This window comes from Python bivittatus, unplaced genomic scaffold (genome assembly GCF_059951505.1).
Source record: "Python bivittatus isolate LINGU-HERP-01145 unplaced genomic scaffold, Pbiv_v1 ctg000090_np1212, whole genome shotgun sequence".
Classification (NCBI taxonomy): domain Eukaryota; kingdom Metazoa; phylum Chordata; class Lepidosauria; order Squamata; family Pythonidae; genus Python; species Python bivittatus.
Window position 1 is genome coordinate 393,158 of NW_028277046.1, and position 17,143 is coordinate 410,300.

General features: G+C 50.2%; 1 protein-coding gene across 1 annotated transcript in view; it reads right to left on the bottom strand.

Annotated features, from left to right (window-relative positions):
- The window catches only part of EPHB2 (EPH receptor B2), a 47,934-nt gene that overhangs the window by 16,860 nt on the left and 13,931 nt on the right, over nucleotides 1–17,143 (bottom strand). The window contains exons 3-4 of the mRNA XM_088136680.1: nucleotides 5,880–6,035; nucleotides 4,324–4,659 (exon numbers count right to left, since the gene is read on the bottom strand). Coding sequence (XP_087992806.1) covers nucleotides 4,324–4,659; nucleotides 5,880–6,035 — 492 coding nt within the window. The remainder of the gene's footprint in view (nucleotides 1–4,323; nucleotides 4,660–5,879; nucleotides 6,036–17,143) is intronic.

A 17,143-nucleotide genomic window follows, 5' to 3' on the forward strand; every position in this document is an offset into this window, starting at 1 on the left:
TGGGTTTTGATTAGAGATTCGATCTGAAATTTCGTATAATATCATAATGGTACATTGGAACATATTAGTTGTACAATATTTCAGTTTTATTGCTTATCCGCCCGAATTTCGCTACCTGTACCCGAATCTTCTATTTATGTCTTCTAATTCTTAGATTCTTTCAAAAATATATAACAATAAAATGGGGGGGGGGTCAACTGGGTAACCGGGCTGAGTGCATTGGGCAAACACAGGCTGAAATTGAGTTGGATCTTCAACTTTGAGCATCCTCAACTTTGATCCTTGAGTTGGATCCTGACTTGGCCAAAAGGGTTAGGACGTGGCTTATCCCTGGCTTGTTGGAGGCCTCCGAATCCTCTGGTTTTGCCGGCCTGTTTGCAGCAACACCCGTCGCCCGCGCTTCCTTGGATCCCAAAGAATCAGAAAGTGAACTCAATGCCAGAATGCTTTTGAGCGCATGGATTTTTAAAATCCATCCCCGCCTTCTGTTGCCATGAAACTGTTTTTGATTGACATCAGTGCTGGGGGGGGGAAGGGGCCAGGGGGGCCGGGGAAGAGATCCAGAAGACCACAGGCCTGCTCCATCCCGCCCCACCAGAAAGTCCATTTGCAAACTCAACTCTGAGAACCAGAAAAATGACTATTTTTCTTCCCTCCCACAGCTACAAGCTTCAGCTATGAAACAGACAAACTTTCTCTTGGGGGGGAGGGTCCAACTGTTACGGGTCTAGAAGGACCCCCGGACACATGCCAGCCGGAATAACTGCCCCCATCTCCAGTTTCTTTTCAAAGCCTGAAACGCTGCCAACCTCAATCCATCCAGCCCGCCCCCCCGCCTGTCTGGTGTCAGCTGCCAATTTTGCCCAGCAAATCTCATCCCCCCCCCCCCCCAAAAAAAGTCAGTCCTGGATTAATCAGAGCAGCTTGGCCAGCTTGGATTGTGTTAATCCTCATGACTCGGGTGATGTCTCGGGAACGGTACCCAAACGGGGTCTCCCGGGAAGGGCTAGGAATGAGATGGAGCTAGGGGGAAGGAGGGGGCAGCTGGGGGGGTCTTCCCCCCTCCCAACCTTCATTCAGAAGTTCTTCGCGGAGCGTCAGGTTACCAGCGGCCACCCTTGAGCCCAGAGGGAATTTTGCGATTTTCAATTACCGTCCGGCAGACACGGCTCTGCTTGGAGGTCAGGTCAGAAATGTACCAAGGGAGGGGGCGCCTGGGAAGGACGCGGGCACAGCAAAAAGAGGGGGGGCCCTGTTGATCAAGGCTCTCGAGAGGGAGGGAGCTGCCTGGTTTCTTTGCAAAGAATAACAGGAGTAAAATAAAGATTTGTGACTAATTGTGATGAATGAGCGTGCTTGTGAGGTTGGGCGCGGAAATGCAAAAGGCGTGCGCTTGGCAAAGGAAAAGGTTAGTTCAGCAGGGCAATCCTGGGCATGGCTGGGGACAACAAGCAACCTTTAAGCCTGACTTGGTTCAAGGGAGCACGGATGTCTTATTTGGGGGTTGCGCCTCTCCCCTGTCATTATTTGGCAGAGAAAACAGGGGGTGCTCACACCCTGATTGGGATAAGCCCCTGGCGTGCGTTGATCCGGAAGGTCAAGATAGACTGCCTTTGAACAGGGGTGCTCCATCGCGGTCAAGAGTTGCGACTGGAATCACCCTTCGTCCCCCGGTTTAATCTGAGGGTTGGGGAGGCTGAGTTGTGCTTCTGGCTGAAGCCCATCGTGAAAAGCTGGTTGCTGGGTTGACCAACTGGAGAAACTGGATTGAATAGGAGGGAAACCAGCAGACTTGCAGGGCAATCCTTCTCCGTGCACCCCATCTCCAGCTCCCACCTCTCTCCCTGACCTCTGCTCCAAAATCCCTGGGGTCCCCAGCAGGACTTGGGGGACATTCAATGGGCCCCCAAGGCATCTCAGCAATTCTGCAATCAAGGTGGGGGGCACTGGGCACAAATAATAATAATAATAATAATAATAATAATAATAGTAGTAGTAGTAGTAGTAGTAGTAGTAGTAGTAGTAGTAACAAGACCAAGCTTTAAGAACAAATGCATAAAAAGCCAGAATTGAGAAGACAGCAACAGACAGCAAATGCTGCCTCTGCGAAGAAGCTGAAGAAAAGTGGACCACCCAGTCAGCTGCGGCAAGAAGATCGCACAGACTGACTCCAAACAGCGGCATGACAAAGTCGCAACAAGGGTGCATTGGAATCTCTGCAAGAAATGCCACTTCCTGCAAGCCAGAACTGGCGCGACCGCCAAACAGACGAAGTCATAGAAAACTGAGAAGCCAAAATGCTCTGTGACTTTAGGATTCCAGCAGACAAACCCCAGACTTAACCATGGTGGATAAGAAAGTCTGGATAGTGGACACTGCAAGACTTGGAGGCAGCAGAAGAGGAGAGAAAGAACTGGAAAAAATCACAAAGTATAAAGACCTGCAAATAGAAGTAGAACGACTGTGGCAAAAGAAAGCAAAGATAATACCAGTAGTAATAGGTACCTTGGGTGCCATCCCAAAACATCTGGAGCACCCCTTGAAGACCCTCGGCATTGACAAAATCACCATCGGTCCATTGCCAAAGGAGCTTTACTTGGAACTTCCTGCCATGATATCTTGAACACCATCAAACAACATCTGTCCATCCCAGGTCCTTGGGAAGGGCTTGATAGGTGGATAAAAATGCCAGATCCACTCTAAACATCTGGCTGACTGTGTGACCAACCATAATTTACTACATTTATACGGTGCCTGACTCACAGCGACTCTATGCACTGGGCAACTGGGCATTTGCATGTGCCAGCCACTGGGATGACTGGAGTACTGCCGGCGTGGCCTTGACGCAGGCCAAGAGGAAAAACTAGCCTGCCCCGATGTACGTGACCAGAAATTGGGGTGCTTTGCGTTGACAATCCTTTGTGACAAATGATTTGGAAATCCTTGGGATTTCCAAACCAACTTTGGGGGGGTAAAAAAAAAGAGAGACCTGCTTTCTGGTCTCCAGACATGGGCCGAAACCTCTTCAGCTGCCAGGGGGACGATGCAAAGACCCTTCGCGGGGCCGGGGCACCCCTGCCCCAAAGACCCTGCAGGGCTGGTGGGAAGGGGACGATCTCCCCGAGCCCTTCTTCCCAGGAGCATCAATGTTCCTCCTTCCTCGCTGCCGGTTCCTGGTTTTTCCAGGCCCAAATCTTTTTTTTTCCTCTCTCTTTTTTCCTTTGCTTTCTGTTCGGTCTCCGCAGCTTCTGTTTCCAGCCCCTAATGAGAAGCATCAAGGCTGCCAAGCTGTGCAGGAACAGCCGAAAAAACCCTGCCTCTCTAATTATGGGAGAATTAGCAAGCAGACAGTTACTGTTTAGCCCTAATGAATAGATACATCACACCAGGATAGGAGCTCCCGCTCAAAGGATAATAAGGCTGGGGCAGCCCGGAGCACGTGGGAAAAGTGAAAGCGCAACAAGGGATTTTTCGCTGTTCTGCCTCCCCCCCCCCGAAAAACCAGCAAACACTTCCCCTCCTTCTCGCTGTAAAGGTGACAATGTTCACAGCTGCTGCAATAAACTCACAACTGTGAGGCTTAATTGCAACAGGCGAGACTGCAGCAAGCGCGGCCCCCCCAGGCAATGCAGCCCGCTCCCCCCCCCGCCAGCAAACTGGAAGGGTTTGATCTGGGATCCCTTGCACACCCCGGTTTAATGGGTGGATGGAGATTTTCTTCTTGGATGCATGACGATGCAGGATAACGCATGGGATGGTAAAAGGTTAGAGGAACCCTTTAAGGGCGCATGACGCGGGCAGCTTTGCATCCTTCTAAAATTGCAGATTCTTTTGCAAAGGCTGCTGCGTGGATCCGGGGCAGACAGGGAGGGCATGGGGGATCAGGTCCCCCGTCCCTTGGCTGCAAGCAAGAGGCCTCAAAAACACCCCAGTGACATTTCCCTGCTAGTGAGTCAGAGCATCTTCGGAGCATCGCTGAGTCCGGAGCACCAGCACGCGTTTGTGTGTGGATAAAATCAAGGTGGCGGCCAGAACCACATGACCGAAGCCCCACCCTCTTCCACGCAAATTGTGATGCAGTACAAAGGGGCGGGTCTCAGCTGCCCTGTCACGGCGGCCCTCTTGACTTTTTTGACTCCCCTTGCAGTTGCCCATGGCCAAGCCATCACTGAGGGGATAGAAAGTGTGTTTGGGTTCAAATGCTGAAGTTCCAATGGATGAAGCCTCAAGAACGAGGAAGAAAAACAGAAGCCCCTTTCGCCCAGGAAGGAAGGAAGGAAGGAAACTTTTGGGAACTGCCGCGAAGAGAGTGCAAATTCTTACCTGCTTGGTTGGTGGTGATGTTGACGGAGGCGAAGTGGGGGGAGAAGGGGCTCTGATCGGTGACGCCGTTCACCGCCTGGATCTCAAAGGTGTACTGAGTGTGAGCTAAGAGGTCGCTGATGTAAACATGGGGCTCGGTCAGACCCAGCTGGCGTGGTGTGAACTGGACGTTGTCCCCGCAGCGGGTGCAGGCCCTGCGCCCGGACCCGCAGCTCTTGCAGATGATGTTGTAGACCAAGTCCTCACGGCCCCCAGAATCCCGGGGCGGGCTCCATTCCAGCATCAGAGAGGTTTCGTTCACGCTGGAAATGACCGCCTGGGGGGCTGAGGGGATGGCTGCCAGAAAATAAAAAGAAAAGAGAAAGGTGGACGTGCTGAAATGTACCTTTGGGTTACCTTACGTTATGGTTTGCAGGTCCCAGGGCAACAATCCCCAAATGGGGGTTGGACTAGATGACCTCGGGGTTCCCCTCCAACTCAATGGCTCCATGAATTCTGTGAATGCTGAAGGACCTTCCTCCAGACGTGTGATCGGGGGGCACAGAGGTGGCAAATGCCCTCCTCTGAAACAGCTCACCCCCAAGGCCGGTATCTCCCCCACGGCTACGGCCCTCCAGAGAATACTTGTTCTGGAAAGTGTTTGGAGACCAAATCTTTATGAGATTATAATCTGTTTTCTACCTTTATTTATTAGCGTTCTATCCCCCGCTTTGTAACCGGAGCTCAAGGTGGCGTCCAGAGTGCCCCCCTCCTATTTTTCCCCACCACAGCAATCCTGTGAGGTAGGTCAGGGATGTTTCCTTGGCTGGGGCGGGGGGACTAGAACCTGGGCCCCCCTGCTCCTAGTCCAATGCCTTCCCCACTCCGCCACCCTGAGTCTCAATTGCGTCCTTGCTTGGATTCTTGGATTTTGTATTTTGTACCCCGTCTAGAATCTTGATCAATCCTAAAAATGAATCAATCAGTCCGTGCCCAGGTATGCCCCAAATGCTGAGACTGGCCCCTTTGGGATCTCTACTGGGCTGTTCCCACAACCGGGTCAGCCAATTGCTCGTCGCTTGAACACGCAGTGCAGAAGGAGTGTGTGATGGGGCTATCGGGAAGGATGGGGTCCCCAGTCCAGAGCAGAGCCTAGAGCTTTGATGGGAAAAGTCTCCCGGTTCAATTGTCACGTAGTGTCAGCCTTACTAGGCAGGTCAGACAGGAAACACGACCAGATGAACTAATTCTGCTTTATTGTAAAGCTACATTAACAGAATCTCGCAAGTCTGAAAATACAATTCTCCTGCCGTCCCTTTTACAGCCCGAGAAACTAGGGAGGGTCCCTTCTGAGCTTCTTGCCCCATCCCTTATGTAGCGGAGGCCTGGGCTCCCTCTTATCTGACCATTCCCCAGGCAGCATCTCTTCGCCTCGTCCCCCAAGGTCTTTCCCACATACCATTACACGTAGCAAAGACGGGATAGGGGGAAATTTGGCTGGCTGAGGCTCAGGAGAACCAGGAAGAGGAGCAACTTTCCCTTCACCCCCTCCTCTCCACCTTGTAGGAGGCACGTACTGGTGCACGGCATATCCAGCGGGTCCGAGTCCGCACGGTAATAGCTGTTCCGGCAGACGCAGTTGGTGGCTCCTTCCGACGTGGTCCGGCTGTTGATGGGACAGTGGACGCAGCTCTCGTCCCCTTGGTTGGCTTTGAAAGTCCCAGAAGGACAGCCTGGAAGGAAAAGGAGGACAGGCTGGGTGGGGGGCATCTAAGAAAGTGGGGGGGAGATTTACACAATACAAAAAGAATCCAGAGTATTTGGTTTGGACGCTATAAAAATGGTCCAGTGGCCCAACGCCTCTGCCCATACAGTCATCTAGCACAGCATTTCTCAACCTTGGCAACTTTAAGACGTGTGGACTTCAACTCCCAGAATTCCCCAGCCAGCATTCTGGGTGTTGAAGTCCACACATCTTAAAGTTGCCAAGGTTGAGAAACATTGGCACATTCGTCCTCCTTGTAGCTGAAGCGTCAGATTCCTCTACTGACTTATTTTTTATTCTCTTTTATTCTATTATTATTGTCCTTTCCTCCATGTACTTTTATATTCTATATTCCATTCTTGTTCCTTGCTACGTATCTTATATTCATACATACCACTTGCCAACTGATATATATATATGTATGTATATTGAGATTCACTTACTCTTCAGGTTTTATCTCGCTGATTTGCGGCCTTCTGGCTGCAATAAAGTGATTTGATTTGATTGGAAGAAGGGGGAGCGCACCCCAGAATGGCCACCAAGGCATGAAAAGCCCGCCTTGCACATTTCAGATCCCCCCGTCGGACTAACCCAGACGCTCCAAAAACTGGGGCTTCTAAAACTTCCTTCTCCAGTTCCTTCCATGACGGGAACTGGATGCTTCTGGGCTGATCTGGGGGGAGAGATCCTCCCGTGTAATTTCCAAATCGCTCCGTCCCTTGGCGATCAAGGCTGCGCCAGCTATCCCCTTACCTCTTCGGCCCGCTCTAAGACCCCCTCCCCAGCCCCCGTCTGCAAATCTGCAAGAACGAGAAGGGGACCCCCCGCACCCAAGTCTCCCCCCGCCGTCCCAGGGGGCAGAAACAGCTGTGAAGGCAAACTTGAGATTCTCCTCTCCTTTTCCCTGGCTCAGATTGTGCAGGCGAGTGGCGTTTCTTGTCCTCGCGAGCAAGACGCCCAGTCTTTGTCCTGTTTTTAATTCAGGACAAAGCGCATAATGCTGGCTCCTGTTTTTCCTTACAACAGCCTTGCGAGGTAGGGACTGCCCAAAGTCACTCAGGGATTCTGTGTTAAGAGCAGACCTGAATCTGGCCTCCCAACTCCTAGTTCAGCACTGTAACCATGATACCACACTGGCTTTCTGTAATCCAGTGTTTCCCAACCTTGGCAGCTTTAAGATGTGTGGACTTCAACTCCCAGAATTCCCCAGCCAGCACAGCTGGCTGGGGAATTCTGGGAGTTGAAATCCACACATCTTAAAGCTGCCAAGGTTGAGAAACACTGCTTTAATCAATGTACTTTGCAGGACACAAATGATGTTACGTTAGCATGATGTCACCCTAACAATGGATGTACAGCTGATCCTTGTTATTCGCGGATTCCGTACAGTGGAACCTCGGGTTACGAACGCTTCTGTTAACGAACTTTTCGGGTTACGACCAGCTCCGGCCGCAAAATTTTGCTTCGGGTTGCGACCAATTCGGGCTGCGACCCGAGTCACGGAACGAATTAAGTTCGTAACCCGAGGTACCACTGTATTTGCAAATTCGCCTACTTGCTAAAATTTATCTAGAACCCCCAAATCAATATTCACAAGCATTTGTAGACGTGCACAAAGCAGCCAAAAATTTGAGTCACCCGACACGCACGTTCCCAGCTTGAACAAGGGGATCCCCTGCCTTGGTTCAGCTCCAAGGCAGCTGTAAATAATGGTCCTTTTCGCGGTCTATTTAATGCCACATTTTTTGCATTTGGGGGCTGAAATGTATATTAAAGCCGGGGGCTTTAAACCAGAACGCGTGTAAAGTAAGCTTAAGCATTGATGGGTTGACGAAAATGTTGCGAGCAGAAGCTCGCAGGAATCTAATGCTGAATTACCCCGGATGGACCTCACAAACCTAGATTACCTTGGGTTACTTACATGATGGGTAACCAGCGTGCACAAGACTTGAGTTGGCCCACAGAAGAGTTTCACATGCAACCGAATAGTAATTTGGAAGAAAAAATATTAAAGCGCGTAATGCTGGCTCCTGTTTTTCCTTACAACAGCCTTGCGAGGTAGGGACTGCCCAAAGTCACTCAGGGGTTCTGTGTTAAGACCTGAATCTGGCCTCCCAACTCCTAGTTCAGCACTGTAACCACGATACCACACTGGCTTTCTGTAATCCAGTGTTTCTCAACCTTGGCAGCTTTAAGATGTGTGGACTTCAACTCCCAGAATTCCCCAGCCAGCTGGAGAGGAACTGTGTGAGCGATCTTTCCTTTTAATTCTATGCAAATGAAGCAAACAGATTTATACCCCAAAGTTAGCAAAGAAGGTGGAGTAACAGGATGCTTTACTAAGTATATTACACCACTGGTAACTGAAATCAGATTACAAGAAAAACCCATTTTTTGCCAAAGGGAATTGCACGCTCCCTTTAAGGAAGCCAAAAGCCCATTGAATGCAATGGGATCTCGGCTAAAAGTCCAAGCAAATCCCTTTTCAGAAGAATTCAAAGGGAATCAAGAATTTCTCTCTCTTTTTTTTTTGGAGGGAGGGGAACAGGATAGCACGCTATCTAGGATCACTTCCTGATCCTTTTCTACTGTGCCAAGACAAAACCGTGGGAGCGTGCAAGGATAGGATTCTCTACAGCTATTACCCGGTCAAGGTTAATCAGATGAGCGAATCGCTTTTTTCACAGATCGCAGGAGAGTTTGTGCGGGTCCAGAATGGCTAATCATTTATACTGGCCGAGGTGCCTGCGCCTCGAAGACCGTCGCATCTTGAGTTAGATCGCCGTGGCCTGGATCGCTAATTGTTTGTCCCAGGCGCCTTGAAGAACGTCTGGAAGGAATTGTTCCGGCTTGAACAATTTCATCTCAAGACGTTTGCTAGTCGAGTTGCCACTAAGGTCCCTAAACCAGAAGTGGCCTTGTTATATCCCACTCCCAGAATGCATCTGAAGTGGATCAGAGTCCCCGCAAAAAGTCTTCAACTTGATTGCAAACTATAGGCAATCTATGGAGTAGTGTTTCTCATCCTTGGCAACTTGAAGATGTGTGGACTTCAATTCCCAGAATTCCCCAGCCAGCATGTTGAAGTCCACACATCTTCAAGCTGCAGGAGTGTTTTCCTGCTCCTATTAGACACAGGGCAGAACCCCAAATGAATACAGAAACAGCAAATGGACCCCCATGCAGGGTCTTTTGATTGTAGGAAGGATGCTAAGTTGGGGATAGGAATCCAACTCTCCACATTACTGAAATATTCCTCACTGTTTTCCTGATGGAGAGGAAATCCTAGCGTGGGTTGCAATTCCACTCTGCCGAGACCAAACATGTTGGTGAAACCAGGACGTGGAGGCGACCAAATATCTTTGCTCAGTCTTGCTCTGTAAGCAAAAGGCTCAAGGAAGGGATAAATCATTTTATTTATTTCTTTATTAAATTTATTTACGGAATTTATTTGCCCCCCAGGGACTCTGGCCGGTGTATCGAGCGTTCTGGAAACCCCAGTTCTGGAAAATTAAAAGATCATGCAAAGGATTTTGATCCGTTTGCTCCATCTGCGATGGGACCTGGGTGTCCTGAGGATGTCCGCGAGTTCAAGAGCGGTGGAAGGTTTGTTACCGATCGCGAGAACCCCCATCGGCCGAAGCAGCGTACGTCTCGTGGTCAGGCTGGCGTGGGGCTTCCCACATCTGGGGTTGATCATTTGGGGCAGGGGGAGAAAAAGGCCCAAAGTGTGGCCAGCCGGAGAGAGAAAGCTGAAAACCCTTTTCCCCTCTGCTTTCAAATTCCTGCCCGAAGCCCTTCTCCGGAAAAGCACGCGTGGCCCCTTCCAGGCGTTCACAACCACCAGACCCTGGATCTTTCGCACGGGGATTGGGGTTCTCCTTCGGCAATTGTGGGAAATTGGGCTGATTGGGGCCTTCCGAAAAAGACGGCCAGGGTTGGCACTTCGGAGCATCCTCGGCCTGGCAAACAGCGGGCGGGCCACCCTGCTCACCAGAAGGAGCCCCTGAAAGCACCCCCCTCCTCAGAACCTCTCCCCAGCCCGGGCACTCATATCGGGGGGCGGAAAAACATTCCAAAGGAACATCAAAGCTGGGCTGGTGGAAAATGGAACCTCTCCAGTCATGCTTAGACAAACCCTCTCGGCTTGAGCTGGTGTTAAAACAAAGATTATCTTATCTGGAGTCATAAAAAGAGAAAAAAGAAGGGAAAATTGTCCAGCTGACAACATCTTTAAGAGCCTTGTAAACCCAACAGAATCCCTAAGCTAGAATCAGGGGTGTTCATTAAGGAGGAGGAAAGGCCAAGTGAGTTATTTCTTCTTCCTCCTCCTCCTCCATCTCTTCTTCCTCTTCTCCTCCTCCTCCTCCTCCTCTTCTCCCCTCCCTCCCCTTTCTTCTTCCTCTTCCTCTTCTTCTTCCTCTCCTCTTCTTCTTCTCCCTTCTCTCCCCTCTCCTCCACCTCTTCTTCTTCCTCCCTTCCTCCTCCTCCTCCTCCTCCCCCTCCCCCTCCTCCTCCTTTTCTTCTTCTTCCTCCTCCTCCTCCCCCTCCTCCCCTGCTCTTCCTCATCTTCCTCTTCCTCCCCTCCGCCTTCTAAATTCATATGGTGCCCAACTCCCAGCAACTCTGGGTGACTGCACATCAAGGGGCAGGATACCCCACACATTAAATCTGATTTATCACATTTTGCTCCAGCATTTTGCTCCTGAGTTATCTAGAACTTCCCTGGCTTCCTTCCAAACCACTCAGAATTTGCTCCAAATGTTCTCAGTGTTGTAGCTGCTATTGTTGTCACTGCTGTTATTCCATCATGCTCATCCTTTCTTCTGAGTCCCAGACTGCCCCGATGGCAGGGGAAAGAGGTTCTGTGGCATAGAGCAGGGATGGGTGTGAATTTAATCCCTGTTTTGTGCACCAGGAATGCGGCATGAGCAGATGCTGGGGGGGGGGGGGGGTGGCAGTTAGTGGATTTTTTCTGCCCTGCAGACCAACCCACGGGGGTCTTCATACAAAGGGCTTTTTTAAGGCCCAGATTTCCCGCGTCTTCATCACCGGGAGAGCACATTCTTTGCTTTGAGCCAGCCTTACCCTTCCTCGACTGGCACTTCATTGGGATGGCTGGAACGTGATCCTTTTGCAGATTAACCGTTTCACACCCCTCTCGGTGTGTTTCTGGAGGTTTTAATCATCCGTTCCTTAACCCAGCATCGTGAGAATCCCAAATGGGCCTGGGTGATGCAGGCTTCTAAGCAGGATTGCACCTGGGGAGTGCCTGGATAGAAGACCACCAGGAAATCTCAGGGTTGTGAGCTAAAGTAGTCAAAGTCCGCCCAACATCCTGGAGGAATGTTGGTGCCAAAGGAAAGGCTAGAGGTCAATCTAGGCCAGTGTTTCTCCAGTGTGGCAACTTGAAGGTGTGTGGACTCCAACTCCCAGCATTCCCCAGCCAGCAAAGCAGGGGAACAGCCTCCCTCCTGCAGTCGTGGGCGCTCCATCACTGGAGGGTTTCAAGCACAGCCGTTTGTCTTAGGCTGGCTTGAGGATTTCTGTTCGGGGTGGGATGGAGTAGATGACCTCTAGGGTCCCTTCTGACCCTATGACTCTAGGATTCTTCTGCAATAAAATACGCAGGAAACAATTGGCAGAAGTCTTTGGTGTGAGATTATTGAAGCATATCAGAGCACTGGAGTACATTCATGGTGTAATAATAATTAATAAGAATAATAAGAATAGTGTTTGAGTTACAAGCTTATTTTATATCATTTTTATAGCCTCCTAACAAACTAACTCACATGATTATCCCTTAATTGAAAATTGGAAAATGTTTTGGAGGGCAGGACAGACACACCCCACACAACAGAGGGCACATAGAAAGCCCCAGATTTGACCCACAACTTAGCTAGTTGTCAACGCTGGCAATTCTGAGCTGATTCCATAAAGGATCATAGTTGGAGGAGATCCCAGAGGTCATCTTGTCCAACCCTCCACTATGGTGTTTCTCGACCTTGGCAACTTGAAGATGTGTGGACTTCAACTCCCAGCATTCCCCAGGTGGGACGCTGGGTGGGGGATTCTGGGAGTTGGAGTCCACACATCTTAAAACTGGCTGGGGGATTCTGGGATTGGAGTCCACACTTCTTAAAGTTGTCAAGGTTGGGAAACGCTGCTCTACTCAGTGCAGGGCTCACTAGAAGACCATTTCTGACAGATGACCACCCAGCCTCTGACCCCCTAACGCCACGAAACTGGCACAAAAGATGATTTGGTTCACAGGATTCTTGCCTTTCGCTCCAGGGTATTACCTACTCCCAGCAGAAAATCCTGTTTTCTGGTTCAACTTCAACTGAACCAAATTCTCTCCCACATTTACCTTTGTGGTGGAGACGAACAACTTGGCTTCTGAGTCACACATCAGAGATTACATCCTCGGTCGCTAAAAAACTCCAGTGTCAGGAAACTTTCTGACTTAAAATCCTCTAGTTTAGCTGGCGAGGCCAGGAGCCAACACTAAGCCAACCTTGGCTAGATTTTAAAAGCCTGCTTGGAATTCACACAAGAAAGGAAGTCGACAACTGCAAAGTCATCAACAGAAACCATGCACTTGACCAGGAAAAACTAGCTGGTAGTTCCAAGAAGGGTTGAATTGCAACAGGGCGCCGAGCTGAGCTTGCCTGGATGGGAGACCACGAGGAGATCCCAAAGCTGGAAGCTAGATGGAACGTTGAAAAAAAAATCACAGAAGGCTGTAAGAAACCGCTTATCTATTGTTATATTCATGGCTATGAAGTCAGGCAAGTTTGACTTGGGATTTAGTTCCATCTTGATAGAAAAGAGCTTTTGGGAAGCTGTGATTAACAAAGAAGGAGGTGCTGGGTTTACAAATGCTTCTAAAAACCCACCTTGATCCTGCACAGGTAGATTTTGCCCCAGGAGCAAGAAAGCCGCATTAAGAGAAGGGCTATGCGCCTCTTCCTCCTTTTAACACCACTGGGCAGCATTAGAAAAGCATTTGGGTGAGAGTTTTGTTTTACTGCTCTGTCGCAGTTCTGTTCTGCGTGACCCACGGAGCATGACTCAATGCAGCCTGCCTTTTTCCAAATTTGAGGAGGGGGGTCGATAAAGGGGACCAGGCCGTCGACAGACCAGGATGTGCAGATCCAGAAAAGAAGGGCGGACAGCTTTACGCGGGCGCTGCGGTTGGCATTCCGATCCAGAAATTAAATTAAAACCATGGCAGGGACAGTTGATTAAAACAGAATGCGCGACTAATTAGAGGCTCTGACACCGGGGTTGTCAAAATTGGCGGTGTTAATTAGCTGCTTGTTAATGTCGGCTCCCCGCGCTTTGTGGAAATATTAGTCACTTTTGTTGGGAAAATGACCGGGTGGGGGGGGGGGGAGGCTTTGAGCTTGGATAAGAGTTTAGAGGGAGCTACGTGGGGTCCAGCCTACGTGGCGCAAATGCGCGCAATAAATCTTCGTGGAAGGCAACACGGATCAGGGAAGAGGCAGGAGGCCGGATTGCAGCGAGTGCGAGGCCGTACGCCCCTAAGATTTTAGGACAGAACAGTGTTTCTCAACCTTGGCCACTTTAAGACCTGTGGACTTCAACTCCCAGAATTCCCCAGCCAGCAAGGCTGGCTGGGGAATTCTGGGAGTTGAAGTCCACAGGTCTTAAAGTGGCCAAGGTTGAGAAATAGGGGGAAAGGTGCTTCTCAATTTCCATTTCAGTTGCCTCCCCCCCCTCAAAGTTTTAGGAATTTTAGGAAAGATTTATTCCCACGCATCTAAGATCTGCCGAGGGGAGGTGCAAAAAAACACGGAGCAGGGAAAAGGTGACGCGGCTCCCCAGCTGCTGCAAGGTCTCTGCTTTAAATCATCCCCAAACTGTTTTTCTTTACCCAAAGGGTCTGACCCGGCTTGGCTTATACGCATTCGTGATTTATACGTATAGAGGGTTAATCCTCCATCCACTATCGCGCTGCCGCAGAGAGAAAGCAGTTGGGGAATGATTTCTCCAGCTTCTCATCTGTTGTTCGTCATTTGGAGCCCGGTGTGTGCTGTTTTCCTCTTCCCTCCCTGCTCCTTCTTCCTTTCGTGACATAGCTTTTACGTTAAAACCCTGCAGGAGAAGAATATCTATACTTCCCCTCTTTTACTTTTATTAGTCAATAATTCTGGGAGCCTTTTTGGCTGCATGGCAGAAGACCACTGTTGTAAATAATAATTACAAGTTCTTCCTTAACTTTTTTGGGTGGTCTGGATGTGTGTGGTAGCGGGGGGAGACTTTACCCAGTTATAATCCTTTGAAACTGACAGGGACCAGGTTTCAGGCATGCAAAGCCCCCCACCCCCCAATGGTTTCCCAGCACGTGGTTTGCAAACTCCGAATCCTGCTTGAAATTTATCAGGGTAGTAGCGCTTGCAAAACCCCCATAATTCCAGTGGGCATGCTTTGGGGGCTGATGGGAAATGAAGTCCAGAATTTCTGATTCTGAGTGCAGGTCCGTGCCAGCTGTTGGCACAGCGTGGCTTATATTTGTTTTGTGGGTGGCGTGGTTTTCAAGCACAGAGCATCTGAAGAAGTCAGCCGCAGTTCACGAAAGCAACTGCCTTTTCATAAAATGCGACCTCCAGCAGCTTTTCAACAGGTGAGCGAGCCTCAGCGCTGGGGGTACCCGCCACTCAGAAAAAAAAAGAAGTCATTTTTAGATGGGGGAAACTTTTAGGGTGCTGAAAGCTCAAGGGCCCTTTAGAAGGGAGACAGCTAAGCTGGATGAAATGAAATTAAATCGCTATTGATCTTCTGGAACGAACCCAGTTCTGCTGCAGCTCCGAAGCTTTTAAAAACAGCTTGTCTTCTAAGCTGGCCAACATCCTAACTCTGGACTTGGGCTTTCTATTAACGGGCAAGCGCCTTTTAATTTGTCGATCCTTCTAGGAAGTTGGCGGGCGAAAGCATCTTTTTAGCCCTGCTCTTAATATCCTCAACTTTGCGAGTATCAGTCTTGAAAAACGCCCTGCCTGGCTATCTTTCTACGAGCAGGGAGAAGACCCCTCTCTTCTTCTTCGGCGCTTCCTGGAATTCCCGGTGCTTGGGGCTCTTGATGTGGAAGTGCCAGGGAAGGGGGAAACGTCTTTGCCCCAAGCATGCCCGCTGGGCTTTTGTAAGGTGGAATTAGTTTGGGAGAGATCTTCCCCAACTCGCCTAATCCTGCCCAGCCTGCCCACTTTTCCCCTTTGGATCTGCCTTAATCCTTGCAGGGGGGGCTGAGGAAGCCCACTGAAATTGAAAACCGGGGGATTTTTATGGCTCCAGAAATCCCTCGTCCGCCCAGCCCAGCTGTCCAACTGTGATGCTCAGCTCGAGAGCAAAGGTTTCAGCTGGGGCTGGGTGGTTTCTCCAATGTGGCTTGCCATCTCGGAATAGCTACAGGCACTGCAGCTTGAAAATCTGGCCGGGCACGCCGGCCGGGCACGGATTCCAGCTGCCGAAAGCGGTTTCCATGGCAATGGGCGCAGAGCCCAACGGGGGCTTGGGGAAACACAGCCGCCACGAACCCGGCGAGAACCGCGAGAGCATTAAAGGGCAGAGGCGAGAAACAGACAAAGCTCGGGGAGAAAATCCCAACGTCGGGGGGCTTCAGTTTTTCATCTCCTGCAACAGCCTCCCCCATCCGGGGGCTCTGGGACCACGGGACCAGCCTGGCCATCCCAGGCATAGCCAATCTGGGTTAGGGGTCTAGTCTGGAGGCCCCCAATTGCGCTTCTTGTAGGCACCGGGGTCCGTATGCATGCCCGACTCTTGGGGCTTTCTCTGACAACGCTGCTAAAATCTGGGGAGCGTGCCATTGTAAAAGAAATCAGCGGCACCATTTTGGGCCCTTGTTTGGTGGAAATGACCCCCCCCCCAAATTTATATATCCTGGAACTGACTTAAGAAAAGGCAAATAGAAACAAACATCAGCCCAAAACCAGTGGGGGGGAAATCCCATCTCCAGGGCTGAAAGAGAAACGTAGGTTGGCCCCCTCTGTGGCATTAAATGCTCCATTTCACTATTCTGTCTCCTTCAGTCCTCTGTTCTCGAAATTTAACTCTCAGCTCCCCAAAGCTTCCAGGCCTACAGCCACCACCTTGATTTTTTTGACACCCCTCCCTGTAGATGGGTTAAGTTATGGAACGTGCTCAGAAAAATGGGTATCCCCAAATGTCTCGTCGTCCTCCTGAGAAAGTTATATCCAGGCCCGGAAGCCCCGTCTGGACAGAACTGGGCAAAACAGAACGGGTCCAAATCAGCAAAGGGGGGCGACAAGGGAGTGTACCTTCTCCCCCTATTTATTCAACCTCTGCACTGAACATATATAAAGTGAAGCTGAATTGGAAGAAAATGAGCGTGGTTTTAAAACTGGAGGAGGAACCATCGATAACCTGCGCTATGCTGATGACCCTTCGCTGATAAGCTGAAAATGCAAAGGATCTGCCAGCTCTGGTAATGAAAGTCAAGGAGGACAGTGAAAAAATGCGACTAAAATTAAATCTAAAGAAGAGCAAACTAGCGACAACAGGTAGAACAGCCAGCCTTAGAACTGACAATCAAGATATGGAAGTGGTGGACGCTTCTGCCTTTGAGGATCAACGTCAACAGTCAAGGAACCAGCGGTCGAGAAATACCAGCGCTTGGTAGGGCAGCCATGAAGACCTTGGAGAAGACATTCAGAAGCCGGGATGTGTCTCTGCCTACAAAGATCAGAACCGTGCAAGCCACGGTCTTCCCTGTGACCCCCATGGAAGCGGAAGTTGGACTTGGAAGGAGCAGGAGAGGAAGAGCGTTGACGCCTTTGGGCTTGGGTGTGGAGAAGACGCTTGGGAACGCCATGGACAGCCAAGAAAACAAACCGATGGATCACTGAATAAATCAATCTACAATTCTCACTCGAGGCACAAATAACCAGGCTCAAATGATCCTACTTTGGACACATGATGCGAAGGCTTGGAGAAGGCTCTGACGCTGGGAAAGGCGGAAGGAAAGAAGGGAAGATGATGGCCAACAGCAAGGTGGAGGGCTCAGTTACAGCA